General features: G+C 43.9%; 1 protein-coding gene across 1 annotated transcript; it reads left to right on the top strand.

Moving 5' to 3' along the window:
• Nucleotides 1-1545: 1545 nt before the first annotated feature.
• LOC308302875 (uncharacterized protein) lies at nt 1546-12833 on the top strand (the record flags this gene model as incomplete). Its single annotated transcript, XM_080747193.1, has 9 exons — nt 1546-1657; nt 4273-4427; nt 4940-5078; nt 5946-6104; nt 6529-6697; nt 9027-9227; nt 9653-9782; nt 11198-11469; nt 12481-12833. The coding sequence occupies exons 3-9, from the start codon at nt 4956-4958 to the stop codon at nt 12831-12833; spliced, it is 1407 nt and encodes a 468-aa protein (XP_080603319.1). The 5' UTR covers nt 1546-1657; nt 4273-4427; nt 4940-4955.
• Nucleotides 12834-15733: the final 2900 nt, after the last annotated feature.

Below are 15733 nucleotides of genomic sequence, written 5' to 3' on the forward strand. Positions count from 1 at the left end.
AGTAATGACTTGACAGTTGACAAATGATCTGTAAACTAGTCCACCTTGAGTTGACCAACACCTCCAACTGAGAACCACACACTGTTGGAAATAAACTAGGCTTCCATCCATCTCAGCACTCAGCAGCAGGCATGCGCAGAGGGCCTTTGATTTGGTTAATTAGAGCTAATAAGACACACCTGTGGCTGCAGTGCTGGAAAAAGTTAACCTCGCCTACCAGGCTTTCTCCGGAGAGAGAGCCTGGTGTTCGTTCACAACAGACCGTTTGGTTTCCGCCTAAAGCGCGGAAACCACTATAGAAGCGGCGTCGCTTTGATTTGGTCCCCTCCGTTTGTTTCCCCAATCCCTTTTAAAATGCTGGAGTAGCCTACGCAGTCTTGCCAGTCGCTACGAGTTGGATTAAAAGATGCACATACCAAACTAATTTTTTGAAGGCAAAACTACGCCTCATCAAGGTGTTTATTAGGTCGGCCCTAAAAGTATGTCCTTGGGTGCAGGGGAATGTTTTGGGTTAAAACTGAATCCGGTTGATAGTTCCGGCCAAAGTGTAGTCCGTCTAGGACTACAACATGACGTAAAGTGGTTTCCGCTCCCGACCGGATCAAACCCCGTAAAGTGAACTGATCCCAGACTAGGAAAAAGTAGGCTACTAAATGTCTTTACTTGAGTAAAAGTATCACTACTGCAATGTAGGCCTACAGTGCTGTCTGTTAAACAAAATGTAGGCCTACTTGAGTGAAAGCTACAAAAGTATTGGTATCATCAACGTACCAAAAGTAAAAGTACTCATTATGCAGAATGTTTCACAAGGTATCATATATAAAAGCATTTATTAAAATCTTTTGAAAATAGCAGATCTCCAAGCTCACACCGCGTCGCTGCGATGCATTGTCAGCTTGTAGATTGGCTATTTTCAAATTGCCAGAGTTTAAATAGGGCTGAAGTGGATATGCTTTGTAATAGAAATCTACAAAGTAGTAACTAAAGTTTACAAATAATCGTAGTACTATTTGCCTCTGAGTTGTAGTGTATTAGAAGAACAAGTAAGATTCGCTTTAATATCAGCTGGAAACCATACTTTGGTGTGACCGACGCCGTACCCTTATTGTATTTTTATTTATTTTTTCAAGGTGATGTGATACAATTTTAATAATTCAAATTCAATGGGATTTTGTATGAGAAAATGTCTTTGTGACCCCGCCTCCTCCGTGACGGACGCCCTTTCCGTCCAATGACAACACGTGCGGGGCCGGGAAGGAACCAATGAGCGGCGGGGATTACGTTACACTCACCTCTCGCGGTAGTCCACGGGATCATCGCGTCGATCCCCTCATTTGCATTGTAGTCTCCATTCACCGCTCAGTGCTCGGTGTCCGGTCCGGAGCCCGCCTACCATATCCGGCCAAATTCCTGCTCTCGTCCACATCAACTCGCCGCTATTTCCGTATCCGTTGCAGACCGGATGGGGTGGAGCAATCTCCAAAACGGACCCCGGTATGGAGAGTTCCTGCGATGCGGGCAGCAGCTGATTTGCAACCCGCCTGGGCCACGGCGGAGACGGAGAGAAAATGTCGTTTGGCCGCGGACGGACTGTTCCAGGATCAGTCTCTCTTTTTATAAGCGAAGGAAAAAACTACTAAACACCAGCCGCCGTGAGGTGAGTAGTAGGAACCAGCCGACACACAGGGAAGGTGGAAAGAAACGCTCCACGACATAAACCGAAACAGAACTATCTTCTTATAAACAAACACATTTAAAAGAAAATGTGGATGTTGGTTCGAGGCCTGTAACATGGTGGTGTTGTTGAAAGAAACCCCGCCGCCATGATGTTTGTCAGTAATTTAAACCGTGAAGAAGTGGTGATATTTTTAATGTTCATACAAAGTGTTATTATGGAGACTCTTTACGGTGTTTATAAAGAGCTGGGGTTTGACACTAAATGGGTCAGAATGAGGCCGTGTTTGTGACTCTTGTGTGTTTTAAACATTCAAGTAAGAACAAAGTTGTATAGTTTAGAGTTTGTAGAGAAAGAGAGTCTCTCCTCCTGTTGTTGGCTGTGGAGGAGATTAGAGAGATAGAGAGAGAGACTCAACCAAACCAACCACAACCTGCCGAAAATAGCAGATCTGCAAGCTCACAACGCGTCGCGTCTGCGTCGCGTTGTGAGCTTGTAGGTCTGCTATTTTCGGCACTTGACAGGAGGACCACTAATTGCGACCGTAGGTCGCATTTACTACCAAAACCTCCACGGGCTGTCTGTGAGTGAGTCAGTGAGTCCGTCACACTTTTGCCCTGCTCATATCTCCACAACCGTTGCCCCCATCCATGCCAAATTTTGCACACACACTCCTTGACTGCCAAACTACAACCTCCAAGGACCCCCGGAGCCCCAGGGACCCCCAGATGTAAAAAATGACATTATGTGCAAAGATGACCAAATGACCACCCCAACGGGGCTGCTCACGGGGAATTCCCGGGGACCACCGACTCCTGGTGCTCCAGAACGGATGCAAAAGTGGTGGCGCCCCCAGTGGAGGACCCCCTGCCACTGCAGCGCACATAAAATGCCGTAACTCGGGCTAGGAGCGTCCGGGAGAGCCGGGGCCGGTACCTATTCGTCCGCCAAGGCAACGCGGAGACCCCACCCCTCATTTCTCACATGGCCCTATTCTAGCGCCACCTTCAGGCCGATTTTTAAAACACATTTTTGGACACTGCTCCTACAGTTTTTGCCCTAAAATCACGAATATCACTACACAGCATGTCTACACTCATGTCATCAACATGGATCAGGAAGATTTGGGAAAAACACATTTTTGCCCTATTTGTGGAGATAAGCCACCTACGGTCGCTTATCTCCCGATTAGGGAGTCTTACTGGTGTCTCTCTCTCTCACTCACTCACTCTCTGGCACACGCGCGCACACGCACAGTCACACACACACACACACACACACACACACACACACACACACACACACATCTAGGCTACAATAGTGGTAGAATGAATGTACTATAGGTCTACTATTAAATAATATCGTACAGTGCACACCATTTTGCCTTTTAAAATGGGGGCCGTGGTCAAATCCGTATCGATTTAGGTTCCTTGACCTAGGCCTACATCCTTTTTGAATCAGAAGGACTACTTTTTTATTGTATTGACTATACTTGTACTGTTCTTATTTTTTGTCTAACTAGCCCTTACCCGTTCAAAGATATGAGCTCCAAAATGATGTGCAGTGTGTGGGTTATGGGATGTGCACTGTGCACACAGTATATGAGGGATGGAAAGTAACTTTAACTGGTGCTTGCATGATGTAGGAGCATCAATGTAAGAAACCCGTTTCGTTTAATGGCTACAGAGATACTGTCCCCCCACATCACGCTGTGATGCGTTTTGAGCTTGTAGATCGGCTATTTTTGCCTCTTTTGAATTGGAATCCTGAAATGTAACATTTTGATTCAATTTCAAACGCATTTAGTTATATACTCATGTTAACTTTATGAACCTAAATACAAATACATTGGACATAAAAAAATACATTTTAATACTACTATAACTATACTAATATTGACTGACGTAATTAAAGCAGGTCATGTTTGGAATTGTAACAGCTGAAATCAATAATATATATCAGTATTCCGATATTAACCTGCGGGCCACATTAAGTGAAGGTGGGGGCGGGCCGCCAGTTGCCAATGTATGACGTAGAGTGTGCTGTATATGCAAGACCACCTAAAAAAAACAGACCACAATACTCTTTCAACCACAAGTGTCCATATTTAGATTGTAATTATAGAGAAAAGAAAAAATGAGTGTTAAAATGTTTTCATTTACTGCTTTCTATCGTTTTAGCAATTTTGATTTCAGTGGGTGAGGGGCATGCGTACAAGTGGCTAAATATGTATTTTTAGATACATTTTCAAGCATTTCAAACACCTTACCAATGCTGTTGATGATGATATGATTAGTTCTACTAGCCATATTGTATAGAATGTTTAAATACATCACACCACTGTAGTATGAAATAGGCTTGGACAATAAGACAATTGTGTGTCATGAGTATCCTGCTCAAAATAATTTTGATTAAAATGCATAATATAATGCTTAAAAGCACAATAACATTCTGGATTCACTTTACCTTACATAATGACTTCTCTCCCTATTATTACAGAATAGGTATGCTATGTCCAAGTTGTTTTTGAAGCTGGCATTTGTATTGCGTCATTGTAAACATTTGTGCTATATTTTCTTGTTTCCTGTTTCTTCCAGAAATAAAAGAACTGGAATGTTGCCATGACTGAACGCCATCAGAGAAGTGCAAAGAGTGAAGAGTTGCACAAGATTCAGATATAAACACCCTAAGCCTAATCATAGAGGAGAAGCCCATATACTGTAACTATTCAGTATATCAACCTATATATCAGGTTAGTCTCAAAGAGATATTTCACTTTCAAAAAATCTTTTGGTAATTGTATCGTCTAATCAGGATTTTCATGAACACCCTGATCCGATTTGAATTAGCTTGATTCAATATTTAGATATTTGATGTAATTGTAATAAGTCTTAAAAAAAAGTAAATATTAGAAATAAAGGGAGGGTAGTATGAGTCACCAGAAGAAAAAAACTGACTGGTCTATTTATTTTGTAATTCTTTTCCCGACCAGCGCTAGTACCCTACCATTTCCCATTTTGCTGTCAGATCGTTGTTGTGTATTGGCCGCATGCTTGCCTTTCGCTGCAATACACAACAAATCGTTGATCTCCGTATGCAGGCTGTGGGTGTGAAATAAGCTCAGGCTGCTAGAATTAAATAAGTGCTGCAGCGCAATATATGGGGGAAGGGTCGTCTAAAACAGGGCCAGAGGGCTGTACTGTAGTTGCTTATTTTGGTGCTGGTTTTCTTTCACAGTGGCCTGGTTTGCATATTTCGTCTCAGGGCAGACGCAGCAGCGATGGACCCGTCCAACGGGGTGATGGGTCTGGACGCCCAGGGCAACATGGTGTTCAGGCTGGTCAAGCCCGTCATGGGCATCTTCCACCACACCTCCCAACAGGAGCAGAACAACATGGGCCAGGTGGGCAAAGCTGTGACTATTCATGATCTGTTGAGTTGATTATTCCATCAGTTACTTTCTCTTTTGATTAACCGTAAAAAATCTGGGGTGCTTAAAGTTTACAATGTCAAGGACCCCCAGAATTTCTCAACCAGTGGTCCGGGTACCACCTGTGGCAGGGGTTGACAGTGACACTAAGGTCTCAGAGGCACTTGCCCGTCGGGGAACTACCGGTGAACCGGTCATGTTCTACTTGCCCAAAGGTCATGCCCACTTGCCCGAAAAGTAAATTACCTATCATTATAAAATGATAGGTAGAATATTCTACGTCTGGGGTCTGAGAGGTTGAATCTCATTAAATGGTGGATCGTGGCTCAAATGCCAAATAAATAATTGGCCTTGATATGAAAAAGGTTGAATACCTCTGGATTAAATGGATTTGTTCGATAACTAACTCAGGGGTCCGGTCTTCAACAGGGGGTCCGGCAAATCTTTGTAATAGGATATTTATTTCAAATTAACAACTTTAACTCTCAAGTCCCTATTCTGAGAACTTAAGACAAAAATAGCAGATCTACAAGCTCTCAACGCCAAATAGGTTTGGTGTAGAGGTTAAAAAACGATTTAAGTGGTTAAATGTCTGAGAAAGAAAAAGAAAACACACACATTAACACAAATCCAACATTGACTGATGACAGTGCTGTCAAACAAGTCTATGAATCTATCTATGAAATCTATGAAAATCTGCGACACAATTTCATACAATGTGTAGTGGGGGTCCCTGCTTCATCTCACTCTCAACTAAAGTGTCCTTGGCCTGAAAACGCTGAAGACCCCTGAACTAACTGATGACTTGTGCCCCCCCCCCCCCCCCCCCCCCTCCTGCAGGTGGGCATGGCGCTGCAGGGGTTGTCTGACAACACCCTGGTACAACTGCCCCATGGAGGACAGGTGCAGCAGGATCAGATGGTGGGGTCGGAGGTCGTGACCCAGACTCACTCTCATGTCCAGGGCCACATGCCTGCTCACATGGAGTCACACATGCAGGTTAGTGACAGGACTGGCACTATTAGGGCATTCACGAATAGTGATTTTTAGTATTTGAATTATTCGACCTCAAAGTATTCGAATAGTTGAATATTCGACAGGACTGGCCAAACTGTCAAATATTAAGTAAGCAAGAGGCGAACATTGTGAAAATAGCCGATCTACTTGCTCACAACGCCTCGCATTGCGAGGCGTTGTGAGCCATAGTCCATGGCTCACAACGGCCTAGAATTATTGAATGCTTTAACCAGTGAAAAATAGCAGATATACAAGCTCACAGCGCGGCACCGAGTGCCACGCTGCAAGCTTGTAGATCTGCTATTTTTCAATAGTCTAAGTATAAAATAATGATACACAATAATGTGTACCCGTTTTAATTTCGACTCCCCCTAATGTCTTTCTGAAATTCTGCCTCTGCATGCAGGTGTCTGACTCGGGCCCTGCAGTGCCTCAGACGGCAGAGATGACGGAGGAGGTGGAGGAGGACATGATGGCAGCCTCCCTGAGCCCTGCACACCCGCTGCAGGTCACACACATGCCCTTCGCCGAGGTCTCCTCCCTGCTGGACCCCAACATGAAAGGCTCCAAGGCTCGTAAGTGTTGAGGAGGGCCGTCAGTCGGTCAGTGGTGTAAAGCAGTGGTTCACAACCTTTTCAGGCCGCGACCCCCAATATAATCATATTTTAACTGGGGACCCCCCCCCCCCCCACCCTGACGAGCACTAAGAGTTGAGGCATTACATTTTGTATAACACGGTTCTATTGTGAAAATAGCAGATCTACATGCTCACAACGCCTAGTGTTTGCGAGGCGTTGTGAGCATGTAGATTGGCTATTTTCACACTTTCTGCCTCTAATATTTGACAATTTGGCCAGTTTATCTTCATTTTAGAGGTATTAAAAGTCCTTAACTTGTCTCTTTAGAAATGTGCATAAACCCTCTATACACTTAAACGTTATGTTGGTTTGTTTACTGTAGAGTGAGAAAACAATGTTGCACATTAAGTTAATCATCTGGGGACCCCCTTCAAAAAAATTATAATAATTTGGGGACCCCCGGGGATCACGACCCGCAGGTTGAGAACCACTGGTGTAAAGGAGAATTCCGGACTAGGAGGTTTTCTCACCTTTTGTTGGTGTTGTTCCCAAAAGAGTGGTCCAAGTGTTTTTTTCCCCTCCCTTCTTAACACTTATGTTGCAATGATTTTTTCTCTTCAATGTCTCGCGTTGCCATGGTTACCATAGACTTCCATGTAATTGTGCAATTGTGTAAAAAGTGCACGCCCATGCCTAGATGATGCACCACGTGTGTAGATGCTGTTCACAGCTTTCAAACAAAGAAATCCGCTTGGAAATCCGTTCAGGCATTCATGATTTATGGGCCATTATGTTTTCTTCAGATGTAAACAAACATGGCTGCCATGTTTGAAAGAATGGGTTGGTATGGGGGTTAAACATGCAATTTCGCGATCGCGATCATGCCTAACACATTTCTGGAGGTCCAAAAAATTTTTTTGAAAAAAAAAACTTTGAAAAATGTTTTTTTTTTTTTTTTTCAAAAACGGCCCAAACTCGGGAAACTCGGGGTTGGCACAGCGTTGGTATCAATACAAACTCGGGAAACTCGGGGTTGGCACCAGATGTGTTAATAGGCAATCTTGTCCATTCATTCGCCTGACCCGACCACAGCTCCAAACAGGAGCGGTGGGATACTCTGCTTATCCCTCGAAAATCAGTTGTTTCGGTAAAGGTTTGTCCTACACAGTGAGAGTAGTCCTTCCACAGCAGGGCTTGACACCTTTTGAGGCACTTGTCCTCTGGAAAAGTACATTTCCCGACTTGACTTGTCCAGGCACAAAAGTCACTTGTCCAGATTTAAATTTGCCACATTTATTTTTCCGTTTTTTTTTTTCCTTCTTTTTTTTCTTTGGCCCCCCTCCACTCCATGGTCCATAGTCTGCATACAGCACAAAGCTGCTATGTATCACAGAAAAAGTGAAACCAAGTGCCACTTGTCCAAAGGACTAGTACATTTTTAATGAACTTAATTGTCCGTAAAGATGTATTAGTTGTCCCGGACAACAGGACAATCCATAATGTCATGGCCTGCTCCACGGTGTCATTTCTTGCCCTGATGATGAACTTAACCGGTCAAAACATGTTGGTTTTATAGAATACATTTGGTTTTACTTTACTCTTCCACATATTTGAGTGCTCAGAGTGCTTTTTTAATATCTCAAAGACTTCTGAATGGGCACACCCAATGCACATTCAGAAGTCTTGCGAGACGAGATTTCGAGAAGAGAGTTCAAAGATCTGCATCCTGTAACAATTTACGGGACAGAACTGCTTTAGCTATTGAAAAATAGCAGATATACAAGCTCACAGCGCGCGCTGCGAGCTTGTAGATCTGCTATTTTTGAAAAATCGTGAAAATTAGAGCATTTCATTCTATAAGTGTCCTTTGAATCCTTTTAAGACTTTTTGAAAAACCTATGTTTCTATGTCAGCAATCTGGCTAGCCATCGTCAAAGAAAAGGTCCTTTTCACTTAAATGGAGCTCAGCTAGCCTGTTCTTGAGAGACTACTAGTATGTCAGTGGTTCTCAAACCTTTTCATGTGAAGGACCCCCACAATGATATGTATTTGGCCACGGACCCCCATCTCAAAATATTTAGTTCCAGGGACCACCCAGAAGCAAAACTTGAGTTACAAACGTTCGCTTTGAAAACACACATACTGTATTCAAAGATTTGCACACATTTTCACAACTTTTTCCAAAAAATAGCAGATCTACAAGCTCGCAGCGCGGCACTCTGTGAGCTTGTATATCTGCTATTTTTCACTGGTTAAAGCATTCAATAATTCTAGGCCTAAATGGGTTAAAAAATAAAACAAATCTTTCACGCTCTCACCCTCATAGGGAAGTACCTGATCTCGTACGAGGAGATCAAACGGCGGCTGCAGAGCCCGGAGAAGATGTCGCTGCGCTCGCTGGCTGCCTACACACGCGTCAGCCGGGGTCCGGCCAGCAAGAAGACCCTGCTGGAGTCCCTCAACGTGCTGGGCCTGACGCCCAGCACCACCACCGCAGTGTCCTCCTCCTTCTCCAAGCTCACTGAAGGTACACTATACAGGGTTCCCACGGTCATGAAATTCCTGGAAATATTTTGAAATTAGACAACACCTCGCAACGCGAGGCGTTCTGAGCATGTAGATCAGCTTTCACAATAGAACCGTGTTATACAAAATTACTCAACTCTTAGTGCTCGTCAGGGTGGGGGGGGGGGGGGGGGGGGTCCCCAGTTAAAACATGATTATTCCGGGTGGGGGGGTCCCCAGTTAAAACATGATTATTTCGGGGGTCACGGCCTGTAAAGGTTGAGAACCACTGGCACACACTACATGTCTTTGGGCATTGCACATAGGAGTAAGCGACCTGTTATTGAGCTGAATTATCGTTATATAGTCCTGGAAATTGGGTTAAATATTCTGGAAAAGTTTGGGAAAAGCTTTAGAAATGAATTGGTAAAAATGTGTGTGTTGTAGGAGACACCAAGGCGCTGTGTGCTGACATGAAGGACTTTGCTCAGGACTACGTGGACTACGGCACCATGGCCAAGCAGCTCATCCCAGAGACTAACACCGTCCAACACTGGTCCAAGATCATTGAAACCAAGTATGTCTGACTGATAATATTAGTCCTGTTGCTTTTAAAGGACAACTTCATATTTCATATTTTAGATTGTAAATAGAGAAAAGAATAGAGAGCTCTGTCGTTGAAAAGAATAGAGACATAGAGAAAAGAAGCAATGAGTGTTAAAATGTTTTCATTTACTTCTTTCTATTGTTTTATCCATTTCAGTGATTGGGGGCATGCGTACAAGTGGCTAAATATGTATTTTTAGACACAATGAGCCCTCAAAACATGCACTGCACGGTTTTCTTTCATGGTTAGGTGTGACTTATGGGGGCTAGTACAGTAGTGTTGCTGTAAATAATACATAATTTGTCGGCTTATTGTGTCTAAAAAGACACATTTAGCCACTTTGCACGCATGCCCCCAAACGATAGAAAGAAGTTCAATGAAAAATATTAACACTCATCTTTTCTTTACTCTAATTACAATCTAGAAATATGAACCCTTGTTTAAAGCCGTTTTATATGCGGCCTACACAATAATTCACCACATGTTATGCCCTGACTCTGCAAAGAGTCCGGAACTGATCTACTGACCATTTCTCGGGAGATGCCTCCAGTAATTTCTTTACCTCGTTAATAACTTTTGAAAGATTTAACTTTCATTTCATAATGGAAGTCAGCATGGCTATCTCTTGTTCACTTGTTGACCTGTCATCCTATAGTTTGTATGGATTTAATGTACAGATTATAAATCACCTTCGATTAAAGCCATACTATGTCACTTTTTTAATAAAACTAATCTTAAAATTGTCCTAACTATTAAATCGCTAAAGTTTTAGAACCCCTACTCTGTTAATTTCAGCCCCAAAAGCCTTTACTTTATGTTTTCTTCTTTGCCGTGACAGGGGCGGGATTTCCCGTCATCTGCATCATCCGTATACGTTGTGTATACGTTGGCCAATCACATCGCGGATAATACACACATGATACACTACCGGCCAATGGGTGACACTATTTACGCTTATACAAATACCATTTTTCCCATCGCTTTTCGTATGTCTCTGCTTTGGTCCTCAGGTTATACGTAATTTTTGCCATGAGGCTGATTTCTTCCACAATGTCCAAACAATGATCCTCGCTAGGAGGAGCCTCTTTCAACCACCTTCTTGTGATTGCTTTTTTAGCCGCCAGTGTCAGGATTTTGAACAGATGAATGTCCTCTTGTCCAACTGTGTCTTCGGGTATCAAGCCAAGATATAATACCCTCGGGTCATTAATGATCTTATAACCCATGATTTCCTCTAATATCCTTAGAACACTGTCCCAGAATGTCTGTATTTTCTTACACATCCAGCCTTGTACCAGTGAACTGTACCGTCATGAAACTGTACTTTTTTTCTATGCAAACTTCTAATAAAGTCTTCAATCAATCAATCAATCCAACCACCACAGGAACCACCTGGAGGACATGCGGCGGTGCTTCAGGGACCCGGCCATCGGCGGTCAGTTCCACAGCGTGACCCACGGCCTGGGCCTGGGCATGCTGGACGTGTGCCTGGACATGGTGGGCATGGCCATCGACCGGCAGATCCGCATCCTGTCGGGGGCCGCCGCCTCCGACCCCGTCCAGCCCGGACCGCCCATGAGGCGCGTCCGCCGGCGACACCGCAAGCCCCGCCCCCTCGGCGGCGGCGGCAGCCCCGCCGCCTGCGACAACAACGGCGGTAAGGCCTGTCCGCAATTATTGCCGTGTTCGAATTTGCAGAAGGTTTCGCAACTAGGGCTGCACGATATTCAGTTCATATAGTTCATATCTCGATATTTATGCCAAATATTTCGATGTCGATACCATATACAATATTAACATACACATGTCATATTCAATATTATAAGTGTTGCAAAACGAAGCATTATTCAGAAAACAGCATACTAATAAGTCAGTATCACACTTGATTTTAACACACCGGATGCCCACGTGGTGTCTACAAGTCAATTTCTTTGATGTCGCTGGAGGCCCACGACGCGTTTGACGCGTTGTACAGTAAACTATACTGTACTGTATAGCTACTGCACTTGGCTACCGCGGTGATGAAACAAACTCCATTTCCCAACATGCAGCGCGCAATTACGCCACCCGGACGTGCTGTGTGTCTCGTTGACTTCCTGTTTAGCGGCTGCACAAAAATGCTGTTTTCTCCTAATCTAGCTTTTAAATCACTTTCATTTCAAAACGGCAGCCTCTTCTACATGCCGTAACACAAACACTGTGGCTTAGAAATGATAAAAAACGGTCCTGACTGAAAGAAAAGATTTTCGCGAAATAAACAGGACATACTCGGATTACATTTACTCTGATTACTTTTCTCGCCAGTACTCTCGCCGGTAGGTAAAATGGTGCGTTTGACGCGTTGCCATGGGCACCAGCAAATTAAGACATCAAAACCACGTGGGCGTCCGATGTGTTAAGTGCTATTGGGTTCCCACTCTTGTTATTTTGATATTCAAAGTGTAGCAAAAGGTAACGATATGGGCAACGATATGGATGATATATTGCCCAAGGCGATTTAGCGCGATATCGTTGCCTTTCACGATACTGATTTCGCGCATGGTCATATCTCCTCAATACGATACGATAACGATATATTGTGCTGCCCTGTTTGCAACCAAGGGGCAAAGTTGAGGCGATATACAGTAAAGTAGGTTGAAAAAAATAAATGTTTTTGTAATCGTGACAGCCCTAGATGGCGGCGGTGGCAGAGACGGCAAGCTGCACAGAACGACCTCCTCCTCCTCTGGTGGCGTTGGCGGGAAGATGGCGTCCAACAAGGGCAAAGGGCGAGGTGGGAGGAACCGGAAGAAATCGCGGCTGGACGGCGCGGGCGGAAGCGTAGTCGGCGCCGGACCGGCGGGAACGGCGGGCGGCGGATCCCAGGCGACAACGACGGAGGAGACGAGCAACAAAGCGGAGGAGACGATAGAGAACAGCGTGCTCACGCTGGTGTCCGTGGGCTACGAGGCCATCTCCACTGGCCTCAGCCTCACAGGACAGACCGCCGCTCTGCCACAGGATAACAATGCTGCTACATAGCAGTGGTGGGGCGGGCGGGGGGAGACCTGGAGATCCCAGGGCCATCATGTCTGTGTTGTTTCGGAAGGTAGTACAACATTCTGTGGTACAAAATCATCAACTCCCATTTTTCAGGGTCATTTGTGTCCAAAGTAGTCAAAATGAGTTTAAGTTTAAGTTTTTCTTTTTTTAATGGTAAAGAAAATCAAGATCTGTAAGCTTACAGCGGGCACATCATGACGTGTTGTCAGCTTGAAGATCTGCTCTGATCTGATCCAGCGTGTGCATATATGTGCACATATGGAGGACGGGGAGTGTCTCCGTTTTCTAAGAAGGGAAAATAAAAGGTTTGGGAACCCGTGCTCTCTAACCACTCCCCTTAGAGTGGCACAAAAGGAAGCCGTCATCCTTTGTCATTGCCATATATTTTGAATATACAGTATATTTCTGCTAAGCAGCAACCCGAGATGTACTTCTAGTTCCAGTACAACCTAGATGTACTTAGATGTTCAGAGCTCTGGCTGTTTTGATTTACCATACAGGACACATTTACGAGACTGCAAAGACTAAACAGAAGTGGGGGTGAGAGGCGGACATCCAAAGCACAGATCGAGAGACTAAGCCCTTGTCAGGGTCGCACCGGGACTGCTGGAACTTTTACAATGACAGAGCTCTTGGTTGGAACTTTAGTGATAATGAGATGATGCTGCTCAGGACTGATCCATCCGACAAATGTCAGGCATTTATGAGCAGTTCTGAAGGCGTCAGCATTAGAGCTCTTCACGGGCCCCCCGATTCCGAAATTACCGGAGAGGACCCGAGACGTATGGTTTCAGTCCGTGTTTTATCATAATCACTCTAGGCTGGGACGGAATCGGTCGATTTGCCTCGGAACTCAGGGCTGTCTTATCATTATGTGTACGGTAATACCCCAGTGGATCCGAGAAGACCCGTACTGCTGTGCGAGTCTGTGTGTGCGGCGCGCTGCACTGATGAGGAGAGAAACACAATGAAGTGCTGTTTAACTTGTGTGATGTATTAGGCTGGTTTAGGATTAAATTACTGTAGATAAACCAACTGCAGTGCAATCATGAAAACAAACCGAAAATGACTTGGAATAGCCTAAAGCGATCCTTTCTCCCTTTTAATATGGCTTTTGTTTTGATGAGCAGCAACATTGGACAATAATAAGCCTTGATTTATTCAACGCGATAAAGTTCGCACCTTCTGTCCTGACTTGGGACGCCGCACCGCAGCAGTGAGTGAGGGGACCTCGGCAGAGGCACACACAGGGAGCTTTAATAATCATAAAATGGTCGGGTCTCTCGGAATCTCTGAGATAATCGGATATCGGGACAAAGTTTATGAGTTAAGGATCCGTATAAAAAAGAAAGACGGAACTGGAACGGAATTGGACAACTCCACTCGGGTTTGGTTTGGTCATTTTATTTTTTTCCTAGAACGGGTTAAAATTGGAACAAATTTGACAGTTCCATTTCGATTTTGTTAATTATTTTGGGACGCGAGAAGAGCCCACTCAGAACCGAGATGTGTGAATGGAGAACGAATGTCCAGCGCACTCTCACTGCTAAGTCGTCATGTATATTGATGCCCTGCGGATGTGATGGGTTGATTGATTGATTGAATACTTTATTGACAGTTTGAAAAAGCTACAGAGGTACAGTTATACAATAATGCTAAACAAGATAACACATAAAATCCCCTAAGGGCTTGTTTCCATTGTGGTCCTGTGTGTATTCAATTCATCAATACATATAAGACATACAATGCTATACAAGAAATCTTTATGACTCCTAGAAGCAGTAAAAGTATATTTACAGAAAAAGAAAATGTGGGGAGTCATTTATTTTGGCAGGCTAGAAATAGCCTGCCAAAAGTTTCACTTACCGTATTGAAGAAGGGAGATCATAGGGCTGGGCAATGTATCAATATTATATCAATATCATGATGTGATGATGTATAGATTTAGGATATTATCAGATATCAGAAGTTATTCTTTCAAATCCTTTCTAAAAATAATGAAAACAGCAGAAACTACAAGCTCACAACAACACATCATGTTGGGACGTGTTGTGAGCTTGTAGACCAGCTACTTTTATTTTTTAGATGTACCGGCTCTCCCCAGTGCTGGAAAAAGTACTAAAATTTGCATAAACATGCAAAAAGCATATATTTTGAATGAAGCCTGGATAACTGAAAATACAAACATTTCGAAAACCTCATTGATTCATTTATATTTACGCCAATGTTGGGAATAGATTCAGTAGACAGTTTGAAATACTTCTAGATGTTTGCCGGTTATGTTTGATTACAGGGCTCCCTGTGCAAGTGTAAAAAGTATAGTAAATACATAGAATTAACATTTCTTGGAACAGTTGCATAAGGGTCTGGGGGTGACACTGTGGGTGGCATTGACCAGTGGTTCTCAAACTTCAAAGTCAAGGACCCCCAAATTGAGAGGGAGATTTATGTGATGCTATATTAAAGGGCAAGTTCACCTCTGGGACAACCAGATCTTATTTTATTGTTGTTTGGGACAAGATCAACACAATCCTGAGTTATTTTTTGTGTTCAATCTGTATTTTGAGATATTTTAGTATTTCAGCATGAATGATGATGCATGATGCAAAATGCATCATCATGTGTGGACCGCCTGGAACATCCCCTAGGACCCCTGGGGGGGTCCCTGGACCCCCATTTTGAGAATCACTGGCATAGACTGCAATTTACAATGTAGGCATTTAGCAGTGGTGTGAAGTGGTGTGAACTCGAGGGTTGTGCCTTATCGTGGTTATTGGCACTTCAGCCCTGCATGCATACAGTATGATACGGAACTCGCCTGTCGGCTTGTTCCCTGCAACAACCTGGCATGCCGATAACCACGATAATGCACAACCTCT

Source organism: Nannobrachium achirus, assembly GCF_963921795.1.
Source record: "Nannobrachium achirus genome assembly, chromosome: 18".
Lineage (NCBI taxonomy): Eukaryota > Metazoa > Chordata > Actinopteri > Myctophiformes > Myctophidae > Nannobrachium > Nannobrachium achirus.